The sequence below is a fragment of the Andrographis paniculata genome, unplaced genomic scaffold (genome assembly GCF_009805555.1).
Source record: "Andrographis paniculata isolate CXL003 unplaced genomic scaffold, ASM980555v1 Contig45END, whole genome shotgun sequence".
Lineage (NCBI taxonomy): Eukaryota > Viridiplantae > Streptophyta > Magnoliopsida > Lamiales > Acanthaceae > Andrographis > Andrographis paniculata.
In genome coordinates this window covers 3,800,007-3,827,285 of record NW_026137579.1, presented here as the reverse complement: position 1 = coordinate 3,827,285, position 27,279 = coordinate 3,800,007, and the positions used below count along the sequence as shown (strand labels likewise).

Here is a 27,279-nt window from a genome sequence, read left to right as displayed (position 1 = left end):
AATAAACATTACTTTCAGGATGAAAATTATGTTTAATAAATCTATAATATCGCACTTTATTTTTCATTTGGCAGACAAAATTGCATAATTATATCAGCACTAGCAGGATGGATGGAGTATCATTTAAACATGCTTTCTTTTTAGTTGGTATTTCTTGTTTGTAATGGGCTGAGCATAACATCTAAGTGGTTGGACGCTAAACTTGGGCCATATATTTAAGTTATATGACCCAAATAAGCAAATATATGGCCCCAAATAAGCCAACCGAACAAAATATCCCAATGGAGTAAAATTTGATTAAAATTAGGTAATAAAATAAACTAATCGCGATTCCATCCGACGTTTATCGATCCGAGCGATGGATAATGTCGAATCAGTGGAAGAGGAATCTGATGTGAGATACAGCGTACAGAGTAGAAATGGAATGGTTTAACGAAGGCAAGACAGGCAGTAAATTGAATCGTCATGGCAGAAGCAAATTAGATATTCCAACATAAGTCCAAATTAAGCTTCTGCTAATCTGCCCTGCCCTTCTACCTACCTTTCTTCATTTCGTTCCCTCCCACTCCCAGTCCAGTCCCTGCCTCTGTTCTTCCAATCTCCACGCGTTACCTCGACGGAGTGAGCGGAAGGCAGAACCTTACCTAGGTTCAAACATGAAAAACACTTCTCGGGCTCAGTTAACCTGGCGGGAAATTCCGGGTCTGGACCAGAACAATTCTATCGAGCCCTCTCAATGCCGGAGTGGATGGCTCAGTGTCGGTGGTGACGGGAGAAGGTCCAATTTTGCGTGTATTTCGCTTGCAGAAAAGACAGATGAAAAAGAGTTCTGGCCTAAATCCGCCCAGCTTCTGAAGCATCCTTTGGCTATGGTCGCATTGGTCCCCAAAGATGCTGCGCTTTTCGCCGCCGGGGCCATTGCTGGCGCCGCCGCGAAAACCGTCACCGCGCCGCTGGACAGAATTAAACTCCTTATGCAGGTATTTCTTTGCCCTTTTTTTTTTTTTTTTTTTTTTCTATTGACGCGAAAATTCGATGTCAATTCGTCAAGTAGACTGACTGTCATTTCCTGAGATTCGATGAATACGTTCTTTCTTAAAAGTTTGGAACATGTTGAAGCTTCTTATCTGTCTTTATTTTGCGATTAAATAATTTAAGATCTCAGTCTTATGCTCGATTTTTCATGTCTTGAAAGGCAACTAGATTAAAATGGCTCTTTGGCATTACCAGGAAAATTTTAACCAAACCTAGGGCTTTATTGTCTTACTGTTTGTCTTTGTGATTCTATTTTTTTGTTCAAAACATCGTTTGTTGCATATGCCAACTACCATAGTTGCGTGTAATCTGGAAACACTCTTGTTGGTGATTGCTGAACTTTTGGACCATATAAATGATTTTTTATTCTACTAATGTACGGTGATATAGATGATTTTTTTTTTTTTGCTTTTCCTTTTGTCTTATTTTGTGCAGACGCATGGACTAAGAGCTGGACAAGAAGGTGCAAAGAAGGGGATAGGCTTCATTGAGGTGATTCAATGGGCATCATTCCTGATTATATGATCTTTTTTCTGTAGCTGGATTCAACATTTTCTTGTGGGCCTAGTAGAACACATTCAAGCACTGTAATCTCTTTACTTATAGCTAGGAATCGTGCGGTGAAAGCATTTTTGTAATTGTTTTTCAGAAATTAGCCTAAAATGGCATATTCAAGGCTGTTATTTGTTTTCCAATTCTATATGTATTGTGAAATTCCTATGATCATTAGGGCAGTGAGTGTAGGATATCTTTCTTTTGTGTATTTCCTTCATATGTGTGATATCTGAGTAACCTTTTGAACTTTTTGTATAGGCAATAACATTGATTGGAAAGGAAGAAGGAATAAAAGGATACTGGAAAGGGAACCTACCCCAGGTATGTTTTTCTGTCCCCCCACCCCACACGTTCTGGAAAAGGTTGTGTTTGGAGGAAGTCTTATATTGTATGAAGATGAAGATGTACTCTGCAACTTGATATTATTTTTCCTCTTTGTTGCTTCCCCAGGTGATACGGATCATACCTTACAGTGCAGTACAGCTTTTTGCCTATGAAACGTACAAGGTGATTGTGAAGTCTTTTTCTGCAACAAGCATTGTGTTTCATCATATATGCATCATCTTTGTTTTTCATTTTTCAGAAACTTTTTCGAGGGAAGGATGGAGAACTCTCTGTTCTTGGAAGATTAGCAGCCGGTGCTTGTGCTGGCATGACTTCAACCTTTGTAAGTTGAAAGATGTGGATCTCTCTCTCTCTCTTGCATATTTGGTTGTTTTCAATGCAAAGTTTACCAATGACCTGTAACTACCCAGGTTACCTACCCACTAGATGTCCTCAGGTTGAGGTTAGCCGTTGAACCTGGATACAAAACAATGTCACAGGTAAGCAATTTGATCTATGTTATGATTTACCAAGAAAGTGTTCATTGGATCTAATTAATGGCAATCTTTTCCTGTTGCAGGTTGCGTTGAACATGTTGAAAGAAGAAGGATTCGCATCATTTTATAATGGTCTAGGACCTTCTCTTATTGGGATTGCACCTTATATTGCAGTCAATTTTTGCGTGTTTGACTTGTGAGCTTACTAATTTCCATTTCTCCAATTTGTTGCCGTCCTGATTGAGTGGGCTTGAAGTTTATAGACCGAAACTTGAATGTAATCTAAATGTCAGGGTGAAGAAGGCTCTGCCGGAGAAATACCAGAAGAGGACGGAAACATCCCTGGTAACGGCACTGGTGTCTGCTACTGTTGCCACAGTCTTGTGTTACCCTTTGGACACAATCAGGCGGCAAATGCAGATGAGGGGTAGTCCTTATGCAACAGTTTTGGATGCCTTTCCAGGTAATAAGGGTAGCAACATTTGATGGTAAAGGTCTAAGTTAGCATACATAGTCTTATCCACGAGGGAAGGGATGAATGAATGAATGCTCTAATTTTGGTTGAAATCAATCCAATCACTTTGAATGATTTTGATCATGTAATTGGTACTATTGGTGTGATCAGCAGTGGTCTTAATCTTACGTCCCGTTTGAATCAGGAATTGTGGCGCGAGATGGTTGGCAGGGGCTTTACAGGGGTTTTGTGCCAAATGCATTAAAGACCTTGCCCAACAGCAGGTTTGTAAACCCATCTCCATCTCTGAATGATTCAAGATTCAACTAATGAATGAGTATTCCCCCAAGTGTTGATGAGTTCACATCATAATCCCTCTCCTCTTTCATCTTGCAGCATAAGGCTTACAACATTTGATGCAGTGAAGCGCCTGATTGCAGCAGCCGACACAGAATTTCAGCGCATAACAGAGGAAAATCGCAAGAAAAAGGATCTAAATACGAGTGACAATGGCAATGGCAGCAGCAACAACAATTAGCCTTTTGTTGTGGAAAGCATATTTTGGTGAAAACTAGAGATTCGAGATTATCATTATTATTATTATTATATGTGGCCACCCCACTCCACCCATTATTATTGCTCGGTTTTTTTTTGGTAATTTGGATACCCAAATGGATAGTGTGTAATCTCAATTGGCAGGGACCTTATAATTTGATGGTGAATTTTCAAGCTCCCTGCTTGCCTGGGTTTTGTTTATTGTTACTCGTCTACGAGACTCTTAATAATTAGTTGGGTCATGTATTAATGAATGTGAATGCATAGCTTGTGTGTAAATGAGGTGTGTGTCGCGGTGCGACGTCGTTTGCGGATTCAGCTGCTGCAGCCTTACACTTGCCTACCAGTTAGACACTTGACAGTTGAAAGAAGCTTATCCTTCTTCCTTCTCCCTCCATTTTCGATAAAAAAACCCTAACTTCATATGATAGGAATGGCGCTGCACCCTCTCAACCTCCGGCTCTCGTTTACTCCCTCGGTCTCCAAATTCGCAGACGTCCAGTGCCCAACACTTCATCTCGGCCATCGGTCTTCGCACGTCGTGCGCCGCCCTTTATCTTCTTCTGCTAATGGAATGCCATCGGTTCACTGTGATGAGGAAGAGTCGGTGGAGCTGCCTGCGGGGCTGCGGAGAGAGTTGATGCCGGGGCACGTAGCTGTAATCATGGATGGGAACAGGAGATGGGCCCGAACGAAGGATTTGCCGGTGCAGTTGGGGTACGAGGCGGGATTTCGAGCCTTTAGGAGGCTCGTGGAGCTGTGTTGCAGGTGGGGAATCAAGGTTCTGACTGTGTTTGCTTTCTCATCTGATAATTGGGTACGCCCTAAGGTAACAAGAGATTGAAGCTTTTGAAGTCACTTATTCATTGTTTCCTTCACCAGATTTCGGCTGAAGTTGAACTTGCTTGTTGATTCTATGATCCAAGTGCAGGTGGAGACGGATTTCTTGATGGCACTGTTTGAAAGAGGATTGAAAGATGAAGCACAACATCTAATGGGGTACTCATTAGCAGTTGAAGCTTCCTCCTAATATTTCTTGGTCTATACTTGAAAATATATCTTACAATGATAAATCAATGAAAAAAAAAGTTGCAATTTTGCTCGGATGTTTAACTTTTGTGTATGTAATTGTGATTTTAATGCGACTGAAAACATGGTTGCTTATTTTGATTGGTTTGGTTTGATCAGTGCCGGTGTTCGGATATCACTTATTGGGGATTCATCTAAGCTATTGAAGTCATTACAAAACATGACAGCGAATGCTACGGAAGCTTCTGTGAATAACCCAAAACTTCACCTGATTCTTGCAGTTGATTACAGTGGTCAGAGTGACATTGTGCAAGCTTGCCAAAAACTTGCTGTCAAAGTGAAGGATGGCCTTATCAAACCGGAGGATATCAACAAGCTTTCAGTAGAAAGGGAACTTGAAACAAATTGTACAGATATTCCATCCCCTGACTTGCTAATAAGGACTAGTGGAGAGCAAAGAATCAGCAACTTCTTATTATGGCAGCTTGCTTACTCAGAACTGCATTTTGCAAACTCACTTTGGCCTGATTTCGGCGAAAGTGACTTTCGAGAGGCGCTAATTTCCTTCCAACAAAGGCAGAGACGATATGGAGGAAGAAAGTTTTAACTTACCTTTGGGTGGGGATCTTATTTGGTGCACTCAATTCCTGTAGAAGCAGTTTGGCAGGGAACATTTTTGGTTTCATTTCAACATTGTTGCAAAAGAGAAGTTATTTCTTGGATAGCAGAAACACTGTCATGATCCCGACATTGATCATGGGCAAAGGCAGTCTCTTGCAGTGATAATGTAGAGAAGCAGAGGAGACTAAATTGAGCTTTTGAAGAACAATAGGCAGAAAATCTTTTGGCAGCCAAGGGAATCCAAGATGGGCATTGCTTGATAATAAAATGTGATACCCAGTGTGGAAACATGTTTTCGTGTAGGCATCAATATTGTCTGGTAACTTTTAAAGCAATACGAGTGATACTGCCTAGTTCCAATAACTTCTTGGTGCAGCAGACCAGCATAGCTTTTAGATACACATTAAGCAAAGATCAACTTACACAGAGATGCGGCCAGCATAACCAAATTCGGTGAGCTACCATATACATAACCTAAATTCCAATATTTTTAAAATTTAAACGTCCACTCCACATATAAGCCAAGAGAGTAATGGTGCACCCTTCAATCATCATCTTCTTCTTCGGTATCATCATTGTCATCACCATCATCTCCCTCCTCGTCAGCATCCTGTACAAGACAACATATCATGACAAGAAATTTTATTGAATTTGCAAGTTTACTGTAAGATTCAAATTTCAATATGATGTGCTTTAATGCTTAATCGCATGTCACCTTTTCATCTTCACGAACTTCAGATGTCGATTTCTCAGATCCTTCATCAATCTCATCACCTGAGCTTTCCTGTTAAATTACTAATAAGTGGAAATTCATTTCACCAAGGCAATTAAGAACACCCGAGGGGGGTGGAAGGACTATTCACCTGCTTCTTACTATAGGCATTCATCAGTTGTTCGTACTCAGATTTCTTCTTTGCAGCTTTAGCTTCATACGGAGCTTTCTCCTGTCAACCATATCATGCCATTAAACTAGCCAAAGCAAATTATAGTTTCTCAAGTATCAACCACCCCACATAAATCTGAAGTTTTAAAATAAATTTTGCACTGTATATGTAGCATGAGTCAAAGGTTCTTGAAGTGTGTAACACATCAACTACAATAGAGAGTATATGATCAACCCAACACTAAAGCAGATGCTTCGAGCACTTACAGCTTTTGTCATGGATTTCCACTTCACACCACCAGCCTTTCCAACCTACATATTAGTAGATATGGGAAACTCAACCATAACGCTCCAAAGCTATGAACTAGGATTAACTATTTGCAATAAGCCATGCATATGTTGCATACAGCTGAGACAGCTTTGATATTAGGATTTTCCTTTTTGAAAGTCTTCCTGAACTCCTCACTGCATTAAGAATACACAACTAAAACTAAGCCACAGCAATTACAAAGAGAAATTTTCCAAAGCCTCTAAATCATACAGGAACACGAAGAATGCACTGGGTGGTCTTTTGGGCTTGTTAGGGTCTTTCTTGGCCTTATGTTCCTTCTTCGCCTTTCCTTTATCTGCTGTGGGGGCAACCTTCCTTTTTCCAACTTTCCTATAGCACCAATTCGCATGAGTGAAGAATGATATCAATCAGAGCCCAATTCACAACAGAGCATTGAGTTATTGCAAGTCAATAAACCAATCCAACACATAATCAACTCATGTTAATACACCACTCAAGACTGGGGAGAGAAAGAATTACAATGTAAATAGACAAAGGCCTACCTATCATCCACAGGTTTCAACGCTTCTTTAGTTTCCTTTATTGTAGCTCTCTTACTCCTGGTGGCAGTCTTCATATCTACCAGACATAACATTAACATGCCAAAGTTACTCCTCAGAAACACACTCGATGACATCTGTATATTACAAGGACTATCGGCATGTGATAAATACATCTATCCTTGTAAATGCTAGAAATTTATGACGTGAGGAAATATATACATATAATTACTCAACATATCAATTGGATACAAAACATGAACGTGTGCGGATGTATAAATTACATGAGAAACCTTCAGTGAGGTAGATCCAAAATAGATTTAAAGAATGAAGTAAACACAAGATTTCTTCACCCGACCACCGAATCTACGCTCAAACACGCAATACAGACCATTGATAAAAGAGTAAAAACCAGCAAAGTGAAGGCAAAAATGATTCTTAAAAATAGAAAAAGCATATGTTAACAATAAATGTTGAAGCAGCGGCTTGTACCTGAAAACGCACGAAAAATCGGGAAAGGAAGGAGAAAAGACAAATTTACTCCAGAAAATTACAAAAATAAAAGTCAAATAGCAAGGCTTCAAGCAAAAGAAGAGACTTTTCCAACAAAAACAAAAAAGAATTTATCTTGCAAATTTGGCAAACGCATAAAGATCAGATGCAAGGAGACAAAACAACAAAAGAATCGAAGACGAAGAGAAAACATGAGCATGATTCCGAACAATAATTTTAAATATGTATATATACATATGTATCAATTGACTAAAATATCGAGCAACAAAGATGAATAAGCAAACCTGGAAAGATACACAAGCGATTTGAAGGGCGAAGAGGAAACGACAAGAGCACAGTACTCCCACAGGAATGAACGAGATATTATTCGCGCCGAGCCACTGAAGTCCTCCGCTTTCCTTAGAAAGCCGGCTGCAACTCAGTCTCAGGTTGGGCTGGAGGAGGTGGCACTGGCATGGCATCTACTCTGTTTTGGTGGTTTGGGCCTATTGGTATTGGATCGTTTGTCCTGCAAAATTTTTTTCCTCTCTTGACAACTAAGGCTGGCTAACCCCTTTCTTTCATAAACTTGCTTTTCTTTAATTAATCACAGTAAGAAAAGAAATAGATAAATTAGAAGAAGAAAATATCAGGACTGTGTATCAAGTATCAAGGTCATGATCACGATCCATAAAAATATCAGCTTTCAATTTTCATTAGGGCGGGTTACGAAGATTGGGTGCATCGACTGGTGCCCAGATATTCTGATATAGCCCCAATCTCAGACACTCATGCCAGCCACAGAAGCCCATCCGACGTGCCCTTCCACTGCATCTCAGATAAGATGCAGATAAGGCCGAGGCTCTCACGGCCCTCAGATAGATTCATTCCCTCAATCCAACGGCCACCATCGCTCCATCACCAAAAATCTCTATCCCCAGCCTCGCTCTATAAACCAACCAAACTTACCCCCATATTCACTACACAACCCCTTCCCCTTTCTTTAATTTTGATTTCAACTTTGAGTCGCCATGGCAGCCACCACAGCCACAGCCACAGCCGCGGCCGCTGCGTCCTCATTTATAGGCACCCGCCTCCCGGAGGTCCACCCCGGAGCGGGCCGCGTCCAGGCCAGGTTCGGGTTCGGGGTCAAGAAAGCCCCGAAGAAAGCGGCGAAAAAGAGCTTCTCTGCAGATAGGCCGCTGTGGTATCCAGGAGCCCAGGCGCCCGACTATCTGGACGGGTCCCTCGTGGGGGACTATGGTTTCGACCCATTTGGGTTGGGCAAGCCCGCTGAGTACCTGCAGTTTGAGCTGGACTCCCTGGACCAGAACCTGGCCAAGAATGAGTACGGCGACATCATCGGAACCAGGACTGAGGTCGGGGACGTGAAGTCCACCCCGTTCCAGCCCTACAGCGAGGTCTTTGGGCTCCAGAGGTTCAGGGAATGCGAGCTCATCCATGGCAGATGGGCTATGCTCGCCACACTCGGCGCCATCACTGTCGAGTGGCTCACTGGAGTCACCTGGCAAGATGCGGGCAAGGTATTGTACTATTGATTTATTCAATATGATTGTCAATTCATTTCATTTCATAGCAGCACAGCAAAGCATCATCATATAAATATTATAATATAATGATTTTTTTAAATTATTTATTTATTAATTAATTCCAGGTGGAGCTGATCGAAGGATCGTCATACCTGGGGCAAAAGCTGCCCTTCTCCATGACCACATTGATCTGGATCGAGGTGCTGGTGATTGGGTACATTGAGTTCCAGAGGAATGCAGAACTGGACCCAGAGAGGAGGCTGTATCCTGGTGGCCCCTACTTCGACCCCCTGGGTTTGGCCGCCGACCCAGACAACAAGGCTAGACTTCAGCTAGCTGAGATCAAGCATGCCCGCCTCGCCATGGTGGCTTTCTTGGGCTTTGCAGTGCAGGCTGCGGCCACCGGAAAAGGCCCGCTCAACAACTGGGTCACCCACTTGAGCGACCCGCTCCACACCACCATTTTGGACACCTTCGGCTTTTTCTCTTAAGCCCCTCCCCCTCTCGAGAACAGTATTAATTCATTATATAAGGCATACGTCCTGTCCTTCAATGTCATCCAACTCATCGGGAGTTCTCGTGGTCTTGTAAAAAAATGTAACACTGTCATTCCATATCGTTAATTAAGCAGAAGCATCAATCATCACATTCCTTAAAGAGTAGCAGACTAGAGTCTGGTAAACTGCTTAATCTTCTAAAGGCATGCATTCATATCATATGTCAAACACAGCCAAAACTACTAGGCTTCAGGAACCAACCGCGGGCATGCATAATAGAAAGGGATTGACATCATATAAAACAGAAAATACATCTTTATTCAAGCATATACACACATTAACACTGCTTGTTAACAACACTCAACTTCACTAACTAGTTTCACAAAAGCAACACATTGCAGCTAGTATTCATACCATCGATGCAGCAGCTTCACTTTACAACAACAACAACAACAGGCTTGGCAGCAGCAAGAGTTGTCTATTGAGGTTTAGCATCTTTTCCAGGCTCATGTGAAGCAGGCTGCATATGATCAGGTGGTTTGTGCTTGAGCTTTACAAGGATATTACGCATACGAGAAAGATCAGTGGGCTTTCCCGGTTTGGGGCCTTGAATCACCATGATGGAAGGCTGCTTTTCCTTCTTTCCCTTCGTTTCAATATGAGCAACTTCCTTTGGTATGAGCTCAGCAATTGCCTTCCAATATCTTTTATCCGCCTCTCCGTGGAATTTTTCTCTGCTTTCTAGAAACAACTGCAATACACAATGACAAAGCAAATGTAGCCAAGGGGGCAAAGCTAATTCTAGATTTAATTTTTATGTAGATCCATGAAAGCTCAACTGTCCAGGCCACCATAGAATCAAATTGAACAAATTTTCTCAAAAAGCAAACAAATGTCACCTTTTCTTTCTCTCTGTTCATCAATCTATTACTTTCGCACCTAATCTTCCATTTATTGGAGTACTCTGCTTTGTAGTCATCAGCTTTCTCAATTATTTCCTGTAGCATCTCCTTCTCCATCCTCTCTTTCTCCTCCAGTCGAACGGCATTCTGTCTGAAACATGGTCATAACAAGTTTTCTTATACTTGGGGGTTTTAAGCAATCAAGCTGCTTAACTGCTTCAATATGGGAGTGGATCAGGCTTGCGTTCATTTTTAGTTTCTAGCCTCCTACGACATTTTTTTGGTTACATTTCTACTTGATCTCGGTATTAGTTTCAGCACGTTCAAGCAGCATAAATATCTCGAATTCTCGATCATGTATGTGCAAGGAGTGCTCTCAATTCGATGACATCCTCTGTTATGGACTATATGTATTATGTAATCATACAAAAGTTGCAGAAATCAATTATGGTAAATCAGCACAGTACTGTGAGCTAGAAATTTGTTTGTAATCCTACTGCCACAGAGCTAATAAAATTCAAACCATTAACCTGTGTCGTCTAGCGGTTCAAACACAATCAGAACACATATACAAGTCTCCACAGTCCACACGCATGCAGTGATGTAAGGAAACGAGAGTTTCTCCAACTAACCTTCTCCACTCTTTTAGAGCGAAGCTTTCCTCCACCATCTCCGCATGAGACGCCAGTATAGGTTCGCCGCCATCGAACTCATCGCCTTCAGATATCACCTCCGTCGAATCGCCAGGAGGCGAGGTGTCCTCCAGACTTCCTTCACCCATCGAGTCGCTTCCAGCGTAGTTGGATCCCCCAAATTGAAGTCCAACGATACTATTCCCCCTCCCCTACCGACGACTGGATTGGAGTGTCAAATGGTTTTTGTTGAATTTTGAAGGAGAAGGAAATTTCGGCGGAAGCCAGCCCCGGCCGCGACACGACGGAGTTTATCTGTGCCAGTAACGTGGTGCTGTGTTATTGGCATTCTGAGAAGAATGGCCAATAATATACTGCCACGTATAATAGATAAGTTGCATCCGTTGCACATGAATACTTCTTCGTCTTTTAGTGTGACGTATACGATTAAAGCTTTAATAGTATTTAAATTTTAAATCAATTTATTGGGAGAATAGTTAATAAGAAACCTATCTTTGTTAACAACCAGATGATAATCAAACTTCCTAATGTTACAACAATTTGACAAGTTGCGGAGATTAAATGAATCTTATTAATTCATTTATAGTTGTTTATTTCATGGTGCAACTTTAAAATAAACCAATTCTTATGCTTGGATTAGATAGAGATTTTGATTTGTGTTTGTTCATTTGTTTTGAAATTGACAATTCTCATTTGTTTTGAAATAGTACTAGTTTAGTGTCCTATTTTCGAAAATGTGGGCTACATCCATCGCGATGTTTATTGCGTATTATTAATAATAATTATACTATGAATCTATGATAAGAATGACTATGGAGTATGTCCCACGTGCATTTTACAAATCATATTTGATACTACAACATTGCCCGAGTTTGTAGAAGCTAGCCGTGGCTAAAATCAAAGTTCAAAATATAGTGTCAATCGGAAAAAATTGGCATATGTTTAATTGAATCATGTATGTTCTTCTAGTCCTTCTAACGGTACTATCTACATAACATTACAAATACTTTTGCAACTTACAATATATTACACAAATGCCATTAATTTTATATCACACAATACTAATAAGGTTATTTTAGTAATTTTTACTTTATTTATATTAAATCCCAATATAATACTAATATTTCTAAACTCCTTGTAAAAAGCAAACGGACACCTAGTTATGGAACGGAGTATATAAAAAAAGTAATAAAATAATCTATACAATTTTTCCATTAATAAGATAAAAAAAATGTAATACATACATAAATTATGCAAAATATATAGTATGTATATTATATGAGAAAATTGCAGAAAATATTTGTATACTTATTATCATTTTTATCGTATATTTATTTTTTTGTCAAAATATATTTTATTTGTTTACAAAAATCGCTATTTATGTCATTTGGTTGTGCGTTACATTCACCTCACGTGCGGGCTAAATGACATAAATAGCGGTTTTTGCAAACATGTAAAATATATTTTGACAAAAAGATAAATATAGGATAAAAGTAATAATAGATATCCATTAGGATTTTTTTTTTTTTTTTTTTTTGCAAATTTCCCTATATTGTAGTATAAAGCCTAAGAAATTCATGTAAATAAGGATATGTTTGTTTTGAGTTTTGGGTTTGAGTTTGAATTCCCAATATTAAGGACGAGTTTCTTTTTTATTTCAAACAAAAAACTCAACTTGATTTATATTTCCTCCGTCAATTAAAAATAGTTCATTTGGTTCCTGCACAGATTTTAAGGAGATTTTTGAAATTTTAGTTATAAATAAAAGTAAATGAAAAGAAAGAATGTAATAGAGTTAGTAGTATTTGTTGTAAATAAATGTTGAATAAATTATAGACTTTACCAAAATTAGTAATGAGATAAATTTAATATGGGCATACTAAAAAGAAAAATGAAAATAAATTTGACTCAGCTAATATGATTTTTTATAAAAATATATTAATTTCCTTATTTCTAAATATACACAGAATGAAGGTCCTACCTCAACATATTACCTGTGAAGTTATAATATATATATATATAGTACTCATTCCCTCAACTTTTAACATTTAAATATTTTTATTTTTGTCTGTCAAATTTAAAAGTTCACATTTCTCTTTTTAGTAAATGTGCACCATATCACTAATTACTAATATATTTTTACACTTATGTATCACATTGTTCTAATTTTATTATATACTTATATCTAAAAGTAAAGACAATTTGCTCTTAAAAGCCTGTGAAAATTATAATACTCCTAGTTATGTGTGTGTTTGATTTGTATTTCAAATGTAAATAAATATTATCTATTTGTACAATTCTCAATAAAAATAAATAATTATTTTAACAACATATTATATTAAAATATTATTTTAAAAAAATCAAATTAAACATTTAATTTCTAATCAAAATAATATGATATGCTATTATTGCCTTGAGATTCATATTTACAAAATAAGAAAATTGTCATGAGAGAAAATATCTATTATTTGTGAACAAAGATATTAGATTTAATTAACTAAACAAATATATATATATATATGTATGAACAGTTAAACTAAGCAATGCAATGGTTGCAATTAAAAACATTATACTTGTGAAATTTGATTTCTAATTTTATTATTCTTTTAACTTTTTTTTTTCTTAAAAATATCAAATTAAACACTCTTTTTTTTTATTATTTTATTACACTAAAATATAATTTTACATTCAAAATATCACGTTAATACATTAAACAACTATTTCAATTTAAAATTTTAACCAAATTCCAAAATTAAAATTACACAAGTAAACACAATACGTGCAAAAGTCTTAGTTATATAATTACTGTAATCATAACTAGATGTAAAAAATACTTTAAATTATGAAAATTTATCAAGTGGTCCTACCGAAATGTAATTATGCAATTTTGAAATATTATGAGTTAATCTATCTTAATTAAGGACTATAGCAAAGGGGGAGCAAACGTACCATTATTGTGTGGATAAACTTTGGCCATACTGTGTAAGTCCTAAATTAGCCCTATTAATGGATTTAATATCATTTTACCCCTAAAATTTTACTTTATAAGGGAACAACTTTTAATTCTATTATTAAACGTGTCTGAAATTATTTTCCCGAACATTTATTTTAACGTGAAAATATTAGAATAAGTTATAGATGAAATGTACAATTTCTTGTTAGACTTGAATTCAAAATCTACGGTTAGATGCAGTTACACAGCACAAAATCCGACGGCCGGATAGCGCCCACGTGTACAAGAAAATCTATGCCCTTGCTCAAAGCGTGACCTCCCCACTTTACCCCCGAAAAACACCCGTACGGACAAAGAATGGCATATTTGTAATTTTAATGAAAACGAGGCGGATATACGTAACCGACCCCTCCCCTGCCCCTATATAAAGAGGTCACACCGCTGCTCTACGGACCCGCTGCAGGAGGAGGGGGTGAGAGAGTCACGACGGAGAGGGAAAAAATTATAGCGGTGGGAGGAGGTGAGTGCGAAGTCATGCAGTGTGGGAGTAGTTTTCCTGGCAATTAATTTCCGATAATTGTTGTTTGTCGTCCAGGGAATTGGAGTAATTTTTTCTTTTTCCTTATTTTGGGCAGATAATGAGCCGATTAGGGTTTAAATGCGCGGTTTATCATGGGGAGTTGCATTTGGGGGAACTGGAAATGGTTACGGTGAAGGATAGGAATTTTCAATTCCCGAACAATGAGATTCGAATTCACCACATCACGCCAAAAAGTGAGAGATGCTATCCTCTCTCTGTTCTCCATACAATTTCCTGCGCTTCTGCCACTTGCAAGCTTGAGCCTGCTTCTGACAGCGATCCAAGTTCCGATCCCGAACAGTCCCCCTTGATCAACCTCCACGCTAGTTGCTTCTACGAGCTTAAGGTTTTGCGTGCTGTGCCCTCATTTTGTAATTGTCTCTGTTACTGCCGTTGTGCATTCTATTTCTAATGTGTTCTGGTCATTTAAATTATATGTTTGCGTTGATTGTATTTGCTTCTGGACTGATATTCGAGACTAGAATATTATTTTTGTTTGCCCCCTGCTGATTAGTTTTGCATGCATTGTTGTTCCAATTTGTTTGAAATGTGAATGTTTATGTCAATGCTCCCAATGAAAGCTCATCAATGACACTAATATCATCTGAGATGTGTACATATTCATGTTTGTCACGCTTATATATAAATATCTTTCGTACTGACTGTTGCCACTTCTATCTACTTTTTGTAGACTGCAGTTGTGTTGCTTGGTAGTGAGGAAATTCATTTAGTGGCAATGCCTAGCATAAAAAAGAGATTTCCATGTTTTTGGTGCTACTCAGTGTCATGTGGTCTGTATGATATGTGCTTATGGATGTTCAACACACGCTGTTTGGCTATTGTGTTTGATCTTGATGAAACTCTCATTGTTGCCAACACAATGAAGTCATTTGAAGATAGAATTGAAACTTTGATGGGCTGGCTTGGACGTGAGACTGATCCTATTCGAGAATCTGGGATGACAGCAGAGATGAAAAGATATGTTGAGGATCGGGCATTGCTGAAGCAGTATTCAGAAACTGATTTTGTTTCAGATGGATCGAAAACATATCAGGTTCAGATGGAGGATGTTCCCTTGCTATCTGATGGGATCCATCAAGTTGTTAGGCCTGTAGTGAGATTGCCAGAGAAAAATATCATTCTCACACGGATTAATCCTGAGGTAGAAGCATCTTTTGTTGCTCTTTGTTGATAACTTGATTTTCTCCATGTTCTGTTGACCATGCAGATTTTCTAACTCATGGTTACCAAATGAAAATTGTAATGCCGTAAGTACCCCTGTGTAACTTCAATTGTGAACGAATATTAAATTAATCCAATCGAATCTCCCGAAGTTACTTGAAAACTGTCATGTTAGAGATTAATTATTTCTCTAAACACGTCTGTCCTGATTTCCTAATTTGATTGATTTACTTCCTTTCCTAGTTTGATTGATCTACTTCCTTTTTTGTTATTGTGAATGGTCCCTGCAACAGAATCGTGATACCAGTGTGTTGGTGAGGTTAAGACCTGCTTGGGAAGATTTAAAAAATTATTTAACTGCAAGAGGCAGGAAAAGATTTGAAGTTTTTGTTTGCACTATGGCTGAAAGAGACTATGCACTGGAAATGTGGAGGCTTCTTGATCCGGAAGCACATTTAATTAGTCCAAAGCAACTCCTGGACCGTGTTGTGTGCGTTAAACCTGGTAAGCTCCATTGTCCATTGGACTTAAATTTTCTCTATGATGATAATTTTTCTTTGATTTGGTGTTTATCATTACATGTTGGAAATGGAATTCACTGCACAATGGTTGCTGCTGAACTCTTATGCTCTTAAGTTGATTCTCTGGAGATACAGCATGATCCTTTTATGTTTTTGGACAAGCAGTTTCTAGGACTTTGTCTTTGCCACTTTTTCAGATGTTTCTTTGTGCTAGTCCTTTGTGTTTTCTGATAAATAACTTGGTCATTAGTTGGTCTTACTACTGCATTCGAGTAATCTGTTTAGATGAATTTTTCTTAGGTGCAAGGAAATCTTTGAACCATGTGTTCCAGAGTGGCAATTGTCATCCGAAAATGGCAATGGTAATAGATGATCGGCTAAAGGTATGGGATGACAAGGATCAGCCCCGTGTTCATGTGGTACCTGCATTCAGTCCATATTATGCACCACAAGCTGAGGTACTCCACTGTTTATTAGTATGTTCTTTTATTTATTTATTTATTTATTTATTTATTTATTTATTTATTTTTATAAATCATTCAGAATTAGACTGAATAATGATAATCGTGAGGAAAAATAAATTTTCTCAATCCAGATTGCAAGTGCTGTTCCAGTTCTCTGCGTAGCAAGAAATGTTGCATGCAACGTCAGGGGTGGTTTTTTCAAGTGAGTTGAATAATCAACATTCTGTTAAAGCTTTAAGTCATTACATAATTATAGTTTTCATTATTCATGAATCACTGGCAATTATTACTTTTATATCAGAGAGTTTGATGAAAACCTACTTCAAAAAGTTCCTGACATTTTCTATGAAGATGAAGTTTCTGGTGTACCTTGTCCACCAGACGTGAGCAACTATTTGATTTCTGAGGTATGGTGATGCGAAGCTTAATCCTGAATTTCTACTTAAAGTTCGCTATTAATGTCATACATGTTACTTTGTAGGATGCTAGTTTTATTCCAAATGGTATTCCAAATGTTCCAATTGCTGAAGGCATGCACGGACCCGAAGTCGCACAAAGATTGCAATCAATGGTATTATCTCGCTCCAGCTTCTTACACCCCATTGTTGTAATATACTGTTTCTTTATTTAATGGTTATGGTGAAACTTTTTGACCTCTCAGAACATGTCTTATCATTTTACTTGAACTTGTTGATAAAACTTGTCTTCCAGGAAGAGAAAAATGCCTTGAGTACTGTTTCTCATCCCATGGCTAATAACATAGAGCTAAAGCCTGCAAGCTCAAAGCTCCCTGTGACATCTGTAGTAAATGCAACTGGTCCACCATCTTCAGGATTGGTATTACCTTCTGAAAGTATGTAGCTGTTCTGTAAATCATGAATTATTGAGAACTAAACTTATGATGGCTAACATAATGCAATTCTGGTAATTGGAATGATTAAACAATTTGAAGTAATCTCTCTTCTTTTCTAATTTAACTGCAGAGCCCAGTCTTCTTGGTGATCCGCCTCGAAGGGAGATCCGATATACAGCATCAACTGAAAAACCTTTGTTATCTAAATTACCTCGGCACACTCTACAACAGAGAAGCTGGTTAGTGGATGAAAGTAGTAGAGGAATTATAAGCAGAACCCCAGGAATGATTTCAGAATTGGACCCATTGGATAGACACAAGGGACGCCAAAACTCACTCAATCATGCTCCATCAACTTCGGTTTCAACAGAATTTCATGAATCTCAAATGAAAAAGGAAGAGGTTGCAAACAGGCTTCAAAGTTTTTCTTAATAACATAGTGACACTATTTAAACATACTTCATAAGTTAATATTATCTTTATCAATTATGCAGGCCAAATCTGGATACGACATCCAGAAACAGATCCTGTTGCCTCCAAATCAAGGTGCAGGTATGCCAATTTTTTATCTCGGCATATTCTCGCTGCTTCCAATTAACTTAGGGTTGCTTATCGATTTTCAGATTCCTGTATTAGAGATGATATAAATTGCTTGGGTCATCCAAAATGAAATTATTTGAACTGAACTATGATCTCGATTGCCTGTTGTAAAAATCTGGAAAGGTGTCCTGCCGCAACATCTTAATAGCATAAGTGGTGGCAGCATGAAGGCCTACCCTAGCAAACTCTTTAATGTTTTAACAAACTGCACTTGCTAGTTCCTACAAATGGGTTAACTCCTGGTTCCATCTTAATGGTTATGCTTGATCATTCAAATAGTTGAATGCTCCTTTATTTTTTATTTTTTTTCTTATAGAGCAATAATATTTTCAAAATTTCTAGTGACATTAAGAAACCCCTGTACATTATAAGACTAACAATTTCTTTAAATAAACTATAGTATAGGCTATCTGAATCATAATGTGGAGCAGGCCGATGTCTGTTATTTTGATTCTGTGAAATTTGTCTCACATTGTGAATTTCTTATTTTCCTATGGTGCTTCTTTGTAAATCAAAATGGAAAGGTTCTCATTTTGCCTTGATTTATTTTTTCCTGTAATGCTGCTTGTTCATTATGATTTGTTTTTCGAAACTGTTTTTAAATCTTGTCTGATTTTTTTCGTGAGTAGTGGTAGAGTTAAGTATGGCCATACCCAACAACCACTCACTGTCTACCAACAAAGATTTAAAAATTGAAGCTGATAAAATGAATCAGTTGCCGTCTTTGTCCATTGGCGTTCTCCAAGAGATTGGGAGGAGATGCAAGTCGAAGGTATGCCTTGTTTTCAATGGAGGTTTATTCTGTCATCCTCTTGCTTTTCCCTCCTTGGCTCCTATAATATTATGGTTTGCTGTTCAGGTTGAATTTCGGTCAGTTGTAAGCACAAGTGATGATTTGCAATTCTCTGTTGAGGTTAGTACAGTTGAAATTTGTGTCAGAGAGTAGTTTTAAGAATGCAGTTGTGATTTATTTTTAGCATGATAATAGCAACTGGAAAAAATCATCACAGGAAATCATTGTGTTTCCCGAAGCATATTCAAGGTTTATTTTATTATAGTTGTGTGTGAGTTTTTGGATTGTTGAAATACATTTAGCTGAACCAATGTGTAGGTTTATTTTACTGGTGAAAAAATTGGTGTTGGGATGGGGAAGACAAGGAAAGATGCTCAGCAGCAGGCTGCAGAGAATGCCCTCCGTAGCTTGGCTGGTATGACCTATTTTAAGTCTGTGTTCTCTTTATTGTATAGCAACAGATCTGTAATGCATTGTGCATCAAATTTGATCTCATTAATCTCTTTATTTGCTACTTTGTTTCTATATTATTCATACCATTGTGTGGCTTTGAGCAGTGCAGCGACTGCCAAATTATGACTTATTCTTGTAAACATAAAAACCCAGACATCAAAGCTGAATCTGCTGAGGGTTCTTTGTTACCACTGTTAGAATGGTTGTTTTTATGTGTGGAAATGAAGTGGATTATTTGTTGCCCAAATTTGGTTTATTGGTAAAATAAGTGCCCATCAAATGAAAACTCAACAGTTCCCCTGTCTGTACTGGTTTGCTGCTTTATTCTTTCTTTGGCCATGTTAAGAATTGGCTATTGAGCCTCCTTAAGTTACTGAAGTTGCATAGGTGAACCTGTTGCTGGCAAGATGGTCAGTGTAAGAATACGTTTTCTCGACTATGCATATGTAAGAGTGGAAACTTGCTTGTGATTTTTGTTTGTGCTAGTAAGTTTAGTCTATTGTGTCAGTTCAGCATGTTTGTGTTTATCTGAATGTCACCTGGAGCATGAAACTCTTCTCTTCGACCTTTAGTTTGGAACCAATGTTGTAGACTAAAAATTTTCCATTTGTTATCCTGTATTTACAGATTGTTCTGCATATGTCTAACTCATGTTTTGGTTGTTGCAGATAGCTACATTGCATATGTTGAATCTTGTTCTACGATCACTGGCAATAATTTTGACAAACTTTTTTTGGAGAAGGAAAATGGGTTTCTATGGGATATTGAACAGCCTAAATCAGAAGAACCATTAGTTAGTAATGGGTTTCCAAAGAAAAATGCATCAGAAGTTGGCACTCCTGAAAATACTCCCCATGGTTGAGCTGATTTTGTTGCTGACAATGTTTGAAGTGGTTGGAAAGGGCTGTTTTGGATGCTTAAGATTTGGAGTAGTGTTTGTCTTGTTGCAAACCACTCCCTGGGATTTTTGCTTGCACCAGATTTGGGTGCAGAAAACAGGAAAATGCGAGTTGCTTCACTCTCAGATGTTCTGTATCTTCTTCAGAATTCCTGGTCTGAGGAGTTAAGGAATTTGGTGGACCAATCTCTAGTTCCTGCTGTTATCCTAGGGTACTATGTGAGTTCAGCTCTGATTAAGTGGTACTACCAATTCTATAGATGTTTTGGTTGCCCAAAGCTATTTGGTGGTTATATGCCTTATAATTTGAAAATTGCTTATAATTTGTAAATATATTTATTGATGATCAGTAGTTTCCGAAGGCAATAGTTTGTTTTTGTGGTTCTCATTTTGTCTGCTAGTTTTTTCTCTTCCTAATTGTGATTCATTCGCCTTTCAGTTTTGACTTGGATGGACTTGAGTGGTACTTAATTTTCTCCGAAATTATTTTACAGGATATTGAGCTACCAACTAGTGCTTTCTCCAATCAAGTGAAACATTGAAGCACAAAAGAATCATTGCTCCCACAGGTAGAAAACCTTGTTTCTCTCTCTCTATGTGTGTGTGTGTGTGTTGTTTTTACAAATTCTTTTTTTTTTTCTTTTTAAAAAAAGTGCATGTGCATCATGAGAAAGATCAATATAGACAGTTTTTGTTTATCTGGATAGTTTCTCTCATCCTTTTATGTGGTGTGTGTACTACTACTGAGCACAATTAAGTGGAACTAACCATCACATATGGATGAGCCAGTCCTGCGAGACTTGAGCTGGAGCAAGTCTTTGTATCTTAATTTAGTCTTTTGGGAGTTGTGGCACATGACTTCCGCTACAGTAATCTCCAGTTGTACGGAATAAATATGGCTGAGCGTACAGTTAATGAAATTGTTGAAGGATTGGCTGTTCATTATTAACAAGCGCCTCTCTCTTTGTTTCTCTAGGTACGAGAGAGGATGAGAATTTCTGAGGCTCTATTTAGGGGAACACAGCTCTGATCAGATAGGGATGAAGTGGCCGCATTACCTGTTAAGCAACAGATGCCCAGCATCACTCAAACCAATTTTGTATGGGTACAGTTTACTAGTAGATATGTACAGTTTTTACCTACTTTGATCGACCTCCTCCCTTTGTTCTTTCTATTTGATGTGTTTAACTTTTGGCTATAGTCTGTCTGGCTGTCTGACTAACATGCACTTTTTAAAAGATAGTTAATGTTGTACATTGTCTGATCAAATGGTTTGATCGGATAATTGAAAGGAACTCATATCAATTTTTAGGGAGACGGTCTTTTGTTTTTATTTTAATATGATGGTTTTTAATTTATTTTATTATTGTTTTTTTGGTGTAAACAGCCATAAGAGTAATTAACTAAAGAACATTTTGCTATATCGTGCTTGTATTTTGGAATAACGAGTGTGTAACCCCCAGATAGTGCTTTGTATTTTGGAACAATTCAGGCGGGAGGGAGGTTCCAACAGCAAGCAATATCCTGTTCTTTGAATCCGTATGAAGTAGCAAGTAGGTACTTAATGCTATTAACCAATATCATTAATTATTGATCACATATATATAGCTAGCTAGCTAATTAATTAATTGCATAGATTTCGGACAATACAGCATACCCAAATGTGTGTGTGGGTCCCCTTTGGCTTTGGAGGTGGTCCCCATGCTAATAAGAAAAGAAATCAATCACACACTCACTCAAGTTGCAAAAAAGTCTCATGTCAAGTCTCCTGTGGTAGGCAGGCAGGCAATCCAGTCATTATTCATGCAGCACGATACGATACGATGCTTGTAATGTAATGTATGCGATTATATTTATTGATTCCTTCCTGTACTAGAGTAGAAGATAAAATTGTCTTGGAAGACGACCTCCCCACTTCCCTGTCTGTCCTTTCCCCCCACTTGCCAAAGCATCAATCACACGCACAGTTAGTTAGCCAAATAATGTGATTCTCACTCGACCACTCCATCCCACCTTCATACTCTGTTATTGAGTTCCCCCATGGCAGCTTTTTGCATCCATCCCTCTTCACAAATTAAGCAGAGCATCAGCTGATGATGTTCGATTCATTTAGATTGAGCATCTTCTCAACCATCACTCTTGCGCTCATCATCTTGCTCGTAACTGTCATTTCCAATGCCTTTCTCCAATACCACCACAAACTGATCGAGGTATGGTTGAAAAATTCTATTCATCAACTCCATAAACGCAGCCGGGGCGTTAGTCAACCCAAAGGACATAACCGTGAATTCATAATGCCCGTATCTAGTCTGAAAAGCTGTCTTCGGAATGTCATGCTCTGCAATCCTTAGCTGATGATATCCAGATCTCAAGTCAATCTTTGAGAATATAGTTGCACCTCTCAGTTGATCAAATAGATCATCAATCCTCGGAAGAGGATATTTGTTCTTCACCGTGACTTTGTTCAGTCCACGGTAGTCAATACATAACCTCAAACTTCCATCCTTCTTTTTCACAAATAAAACTGGAGCTCCCCAAGGCGATGTACTAGGCCGAATGTAACCCTTATCTAGCAATTCCTGTAGTTGCAATTTAAGTTCAGCTAGTTCTAAAGGTGCCATCCGGTATGGAGCCCTTGATATTGGCTCAGCACCCGGCACAATATCAATAGTAAAATCCACCTCACGAGCTGGTGGCATACCCGGAATGTCATCAGGAAATACATCAGGAAAATTTCGGACTACAGGAATATCTTGCAATCGCTGCTCCCGTTGCGTCAAATCTCTTACCTCACACAGATATACTGGAAACCCCTTACGAATAAATGATTGAAATGATAGGGATGAAATTACCTTCATAGAAGGTTGTCTGGCAGATCCTGCATAATTCACCTGTTCGCCCATCGCTCCAACCAGCGAAATTGATCTTTTTCGACAATCAAATTGAGCTTGATATGCCACTAACCAATCCATCCCCAATATTACATCGAACTCGGATAGCTTGATGCCCAACAAGTTAGTAACAAAATCAACCCCTTCAATACTAACCGGAATCTGCATATAAAGCTCTCGGCATTCCAGCACTCCTCCTGATGGAAGTAAAACTTCCACTACCACTTCTACTGATGAATTCAGACCCAATCGTCTAACTAGACGCTTAGATATGAACGAGAACGTTGCACCCGAATCGAATAACACAAGAGCAGGAAAACCGCAAATCAGAAATCTACCCGTTAAAACCTCACCTGGATGATAATCAGCTTCTGCTTGGGTAAGAACATTCATTCGTCCACGCTGGTCAGGTCCTCTGCCTGGCTGCCTAGATGACGAACGTGACTGACTTCGTCCCCCTCACCAAGATGATCCTAATCCTCTCCCTTGTGACTGCGAAGACGGCGGCTGCCATGGCCTAAACCTCGGTTCTGGAAACTCCCTTGCAGTTACCACACTTGGACATAACCTGGCAATGTGACCACTACCACCACATTTAAAACATGTCAATGGAACTTTATCACAACGAGTACCTGGGTGGCTTGTTCCACAACGCCGACAAACAGCCCCCGATTGCTGAGACCTCTCCTGACTCGGTTCATTAATCGAAATCCCCTTATACGATGGCCCAGACCTGAACATTTGCCACCATTTCTTTTTACCCTTGGGCTCATCCTCCACTTTAGCTTTTCCCTTATCCCGAACCTGATGTTGATAACCTATTTCCTTCTCACTCTCCTTTTGTCTGACTTCCTACTTCTGATAAAATCGGGCAGCACGCTCGTAAGCCTCATACAATGAACTGATATCCAACACCGCTAAAGCTTCTTGAATTCTGTGTTGCAACCCGTCTACGAAATGGTCAATTCTGTCTCGCTCACAGGAAAAGTAGTCAGGAACATACATCTCCAACTCATTAAACTTCACAAAATAATCCTCAACTGACATCGAGCCCTGCTTTAAGTCCAGCAATTCTTGCCTCTTCGCTTTTCGAATATGCGACGGTATAAACCTAGCCTTTAACTTTGCTTTAAATTCATCCCAAGTCATATCCACTTGGTCTACACCTGCAGCTTCTTCACCTAACCACCACCGATTTGCTCGGCCTTCCAAGAAATAGGCTCCAATATTAACTCGTTGATCTGGCGGAACCTGAACAACACGAAATATCTTTTCCATCTTTTCAACCCAAAACTCAAGGACTCCTGGCTCCACTGAACCAGAATATGTTGGTGGGTTATGCCGCATCACAGCATCAATGAAACTCCTCTGTTGAGGCATCATCGCGGCCATAAACTGCCGAAAGAAATCCTGACTAGGTGCCTCTGTTGGTACATGCGCTGGCACAGGATACTGTGACTCATCAGACGAAGGATCAAACTTTGGGCCTTGAATAGCCCTACGTACACCACCACCTCGAGAATTCGACATACTGCCCCCAATTTTTCCTGATTCAATATCAATTCAGCACACAGCTAAACCAAGCATAACAATAAAAGATAGATCACATTAACATGAATGCACCCGCAAAACCCAAACCTCACCAAACCAATTCAATATCATTATTATTTTCAAAACCTTTTTAATTCAAAGAGCCAAAATCTATCAAACCTAGGCTCTGATACCAACTTGTAACACCCCCAGTTGGCTCATACTGGAAATGCTACCGCCACACTGCATCATGAGGTCGTCACCTCCTACTTCGGGCCCCACAACACAGTGTTAAGGCTAAAAGTAATTATATAAGCATTTTATTATTCCCAAAAAAAACAAGTTTATAAATATTTACAAAAACATACTCCCAAAACGGGAGGTTTTTCTAGTTAGAATTTACATATAATACATCAGATGCAGTTCACTCATTCAGCCCGTCTTTCTATCTCCCGAGACGTCCCCTGTCCCGGAGGTGCCATGCGTACCTGAATCAAATATTTTTCTTAAAAGCAGTCTAGAATTAAATCCATTTTAAGAACTAACATAAAATATGCCATGTCATGCTCGAAAATAGAGTTTAATTTCCGTCATTTGCAAAATAAATGCCATGCCATGCCCATACTGAAATAATGTAACAATAATGTCAAAATCGACAACTCATGCACATATGCCCATATACATATGTCAAAGTGAGCAGCCGGAATAACCTCGGCTCCATAATAACAGCTCACTAGACTATCATCAATAAATAGCCGGAAAATCCTCGGCTCAAGGAAGGACCTGGTAAACCCATAATAATATAACGGTCACCCGGTCACTCCCATATACCCACCATACGACTCCCGCAATCAATACATGGATAGTCGAACGTTGTCGCCATTAACCACAAGACACCCCATAGTCTGTGATAGCGAAGATAGGACCCTCCTGTCTAGCCCTACCCCGTGTAACGTAGTAGAATCCGTGCAACCTGGAATCACCCGAAGGAAACCCGGAAACTCTACTCCTCCTCGCACGCCCTAACGGGATCGCGTTTGGAGTTTGGCATCTGATCCTAAACTACCGGTAGACCTCACTAGTAGCTACTCCAATGAGTGGAACAACACCGAACCCGAATGATTAGACCAAATACGTCTCAACTGCAATGGGTCTAATCCCTGAATGACCGTGCGACTAAGTCACCCAGTTGTCCGACTACTATCGTCCACTATCGCCAAAGTGTTACGGTACATCGGGGTCGAATATCCTAACCCCAGATGATGCCTTCGCCTAGCACTACCGCACACGGCGACTAAACGATAGATCCATAAAACATATCCGATAAATCGTGCAATGTGTGCAGCATGTCAATAAGTGAATTTAATGAAAAGGGCTGGTGAGACGGCCCACCTATCCTCCTTTTTATAAATTCACCAACACGATCAAATACGTATATCACATATCGTAAAACGAAGTTTCACACATGCATATACACACATATATACATATATAGATGCACTGACCAAATGATTCCACATAATATCATATCAATATCAGAATCAGAATCACATGCAACATAAATACCTAATTTCTTAAAATTAGATTTAATTCCCTACTGCTTACCTCCTACCGATACTTTCTGGATTTTATAACTTCACCCAAATCTCCTCCAACGTACACCTGTCCCATTATTTACTCAAATCAGATGAGCTTTATGCTTATTCTCAGGAGCTACCTGCTTATTCAAAAGCTAATTTCTATAATTAACTCGTCGGGCTCCAAACTTTTATATCAATTTTGAATTTTTGAAGAATTTCTAATTTAATACTCCAATATCAAAATTCGTATTAAAATTTATAATCGGACTCTACGAATAGCAAGGAATACCATACCCAAGTCGGAATTAGAATCGGACGGCTAAATCTTTTTCTTTCTTTTTTTTTTTTCTTTCTTTCTCCTTCTTCTTCCTCCCTTCCTTCTCCTCCTTTGGTTCGTTGCTGCTGCTGCGTTGGATTCTTTCTTTCTTTTCATATTATATATATATATATTATATTATTATTATTATTAAACGTAATATATTATTATTATTAGTAAACATTATATATTATTATTATATTATTATTGTTATTAACGATGATGATAAGGTTCTTATCATCATCTACTATATTATTATTATATATATATAATATATTATATATTATATATTATATTTATATTTATATTTATTTTTAATTTTATCGATATTTATCCATTTAACAGTCTATTTAATTATAACTAATATACAAAATTGGAATATAATTTATCCCAAAATATTAGTTTCTTGATTCCATTACTATTGTCAAATATTTATTTGCTATAATAATATTATTTTATACATTCCGAAATCGGGGCATTACACAGATATTGTGTGAAGATAGTGAATTTTTTGAATTTGGGACATCCTCAATTAGTCCATGTAAGAGTTGCCAAAATCATTGATTATCTGAATGGGGTGTCCTGTGAGAATTAATGTCTGCATTGTGGCAGCTAATCATGTATGTATAATATATATATATATATATATGATGCATCAAGAAAAGAAAACTGCAGTTTGAAGATATATAATAGCAGGAGGCAGCATTGATGATGGATGGATCTTGGATCATAGGAACAGATTTTATGGATTTGGTTAATGCTTCTTACCATCATGTATTAGCCCACT

The 27,279-nt window shown here is 38.4% G+C and overlaps 6 protein-coding genes across 13 annotated transcripts; 4 read left to right on the top strand and 2 right to left on the bottom strand.

Annotated features, from left to right (window-relative positions):
- Positions 1-338: 338 nt before the first annotated feature.
- LOC127251957 (probable envelope ADP,ATP carrier protein, chloroplastic) lies at positions 339-3,594 on the top strand. Its single transcript, XM_051275928.1, has 10 exons — positions 339-980; positions 1,471-1,527; positions 1,849-1,911; positions 2,041-2,097; positions 2,174-2,257; positions 2,346-2,414; positions 2,495-2,607; positions 2,705-2,874; positions 3,071-3,149; positions 3,262-3,594. Exons 1-10 carry the CDS (start codon positions 657-659, stop codon positions 3,401-3,403), a joined length of 1,158 nt encoding a protein of 385 aa, XP_051131885.1. The 5' UTR covers positions 339-656; the 3' UTR covers positions 3,404-3,594.
- Positions 3,595-3,711: 117 nt separating this feature from the next.
- LOC127251958 (cis-prenyltransferase 4, chloroplastic-like) lies at positions 3,712-5,182 on the top strand. The gene is made up of 3 exons (XM_051275929.1): positions 3,712-4,249; positions 4,352-4,419; positions 4,609-5,182. The coding sequence occupies exons 1-3, from the start codon at positions 3,845-3,847 to the stop codon at positions 5,054-5,056; spliced, it is 921 nt and encodes a 306-aa protein (XP_051131886.1). The 5' UTR covers positions 3,712-3,844; the 3' UTR covers positions 5,057-5,182.
- A 170-nt stretch (positions 5,183-5,352) lies between these two features.
- LOC127251961 (high mobility group B protein 1-like) lies at positions 5,353-8,111 on the bottom strand. 4 transcript variants are annotated; one of them, XM_051275932.1, is made up of 8 exons: positions 7,582-8,111; positions 6,788-6,863; positions 6,495-6,614; positions 6,361-6,418; positions 6,221-6,265; positions 5,934-6,014; positions 5,786-5,854; positions 5,353-5,680 (listed from the first exon to the last, which is right to left on the bottom strand). In XM_051275932.1, exons 2-8 carry the CDS (start codon positions 6,859-6,861, stop codon positions 5,615-5,617), a joined length of 513 nt encoding a protein of 170 aa, XP_051131889.1. In that variant the 5' UTR covers positions 6,862-6,863; positions 7,582-8,111; the 3' UTR covers positions 5,353-5,614. The 4 variants fall into 4 exon arrangements, with proteins under 4 accessions (XP_051131889.1, XP_051131891.1, XP_051131892.1 ...); XM_051275934.1 differs by lacking the exon at positions 7,582-8,111 and adding an exon at positions 7,277-7,535; XM_051275935.1 differs by lacking the exon at positions 7,582-8,111 and adding an exon at positions 7,069-7,225.
- A 129-nt stretch (positions 8,112-8,240) lies between these two features.
- LOC127251959 (chlorophyll a-b binding protein CP29.1, chloroplastic) lies at positions 8,241-9,483 on the top strand. The gene is made up of 2 exons (XM_051275930.1): positions 8,241-8,820; positions 8,952-9,483. The coding sequence occupies exons 1-2, from the start codon at positions 8,308-8,310 to the stop codon at positions 9,315-9,317; spliced, it is 879 nt and encodes a 292-aa protein (XP_051131887.1). The 5' UTR covers positions 8,241-8,307; the 3' UTR covers positions 9,318-9,483.
- On the bottom strand, positions 9,300-11,166 carry LOC127251960 (clathrin light chain 2-like). Its single transcript, XM_051275931.1, has 3 exons — positions 10,858-11,166; positions 10,223-10,376; positions 9,300-10,074 (listed from the first exon to the last, which is right to left on the bottom strand). Exons 1-3 carry the CDS (start codon positions 11,004-11,006, stop codon positions 9,802-9,804), a joined length of 576 nt encoding a protein of 191 aa, XP_051131888.1. The 5' UTR covers positions 11,007-11,166; the 3' UTR covers positions 9,300-9,801.
- Positions 11,167-14,244: 3,078 nt separating this feature from the next.
- On the top strand, positions 14,245-21,486 carry LOC127251613 (RNA polymerase II C-terminal domain phosphatase-like 2). Of its 5 annotated transcripts, XM_051275374.1 has the most exons (17): positions 14,245-14,351; positions 14,467-14,757; positions 15,103-15,573; positions 15,887-16,097; positions 16,415-16,572; positions 16,710-16,780; positions 16,880-16,985; positions 17,060-17,149; positions 17,290-17,431; positions 17,562-17,833; positions 17,926-17,983; positions 18,661-18,803; positions 18,891-18,944; positions 19,143-19,239; positions 19,946-20,394; positions 20,670-20,744; positions 21,152-21,486. In XM_051275374.1, exons 2-15 carry the CDS (start codon positions 14,470-14,472, stop codon positions 20,137-20,139), a joined length of 2,355 nt encoding a protein of 784 aa, XP_051131331.1. In that variant the 5' UTR covers positions 14,245-14,351; positions 14,467-14,469; the 3' UTR covers positions 20,140-20,394; positions 20,670-20,744; positions 21,152-21,486. The 5 variants fall into 5 exon arrangements, with proteins under 5 accessions (XP_051131331.1, XP_051131335.1, XP_051131334.1 ...); XM_051275378.1 differs by lacking the exon at positions 14,245-14,351 and having other exon boundaries at positions 14,358-14,757; positions 15,298-15,573; XM_051275377.1 differs by lacking the exon at positions 14,245-14,351 and having other exon boundaries at positions 14,358-14,757; positions 19,946-20,387.
- The last annotated feature ends 5,793 nt before the right edge of the window (positions 21,487-27,279 follow it).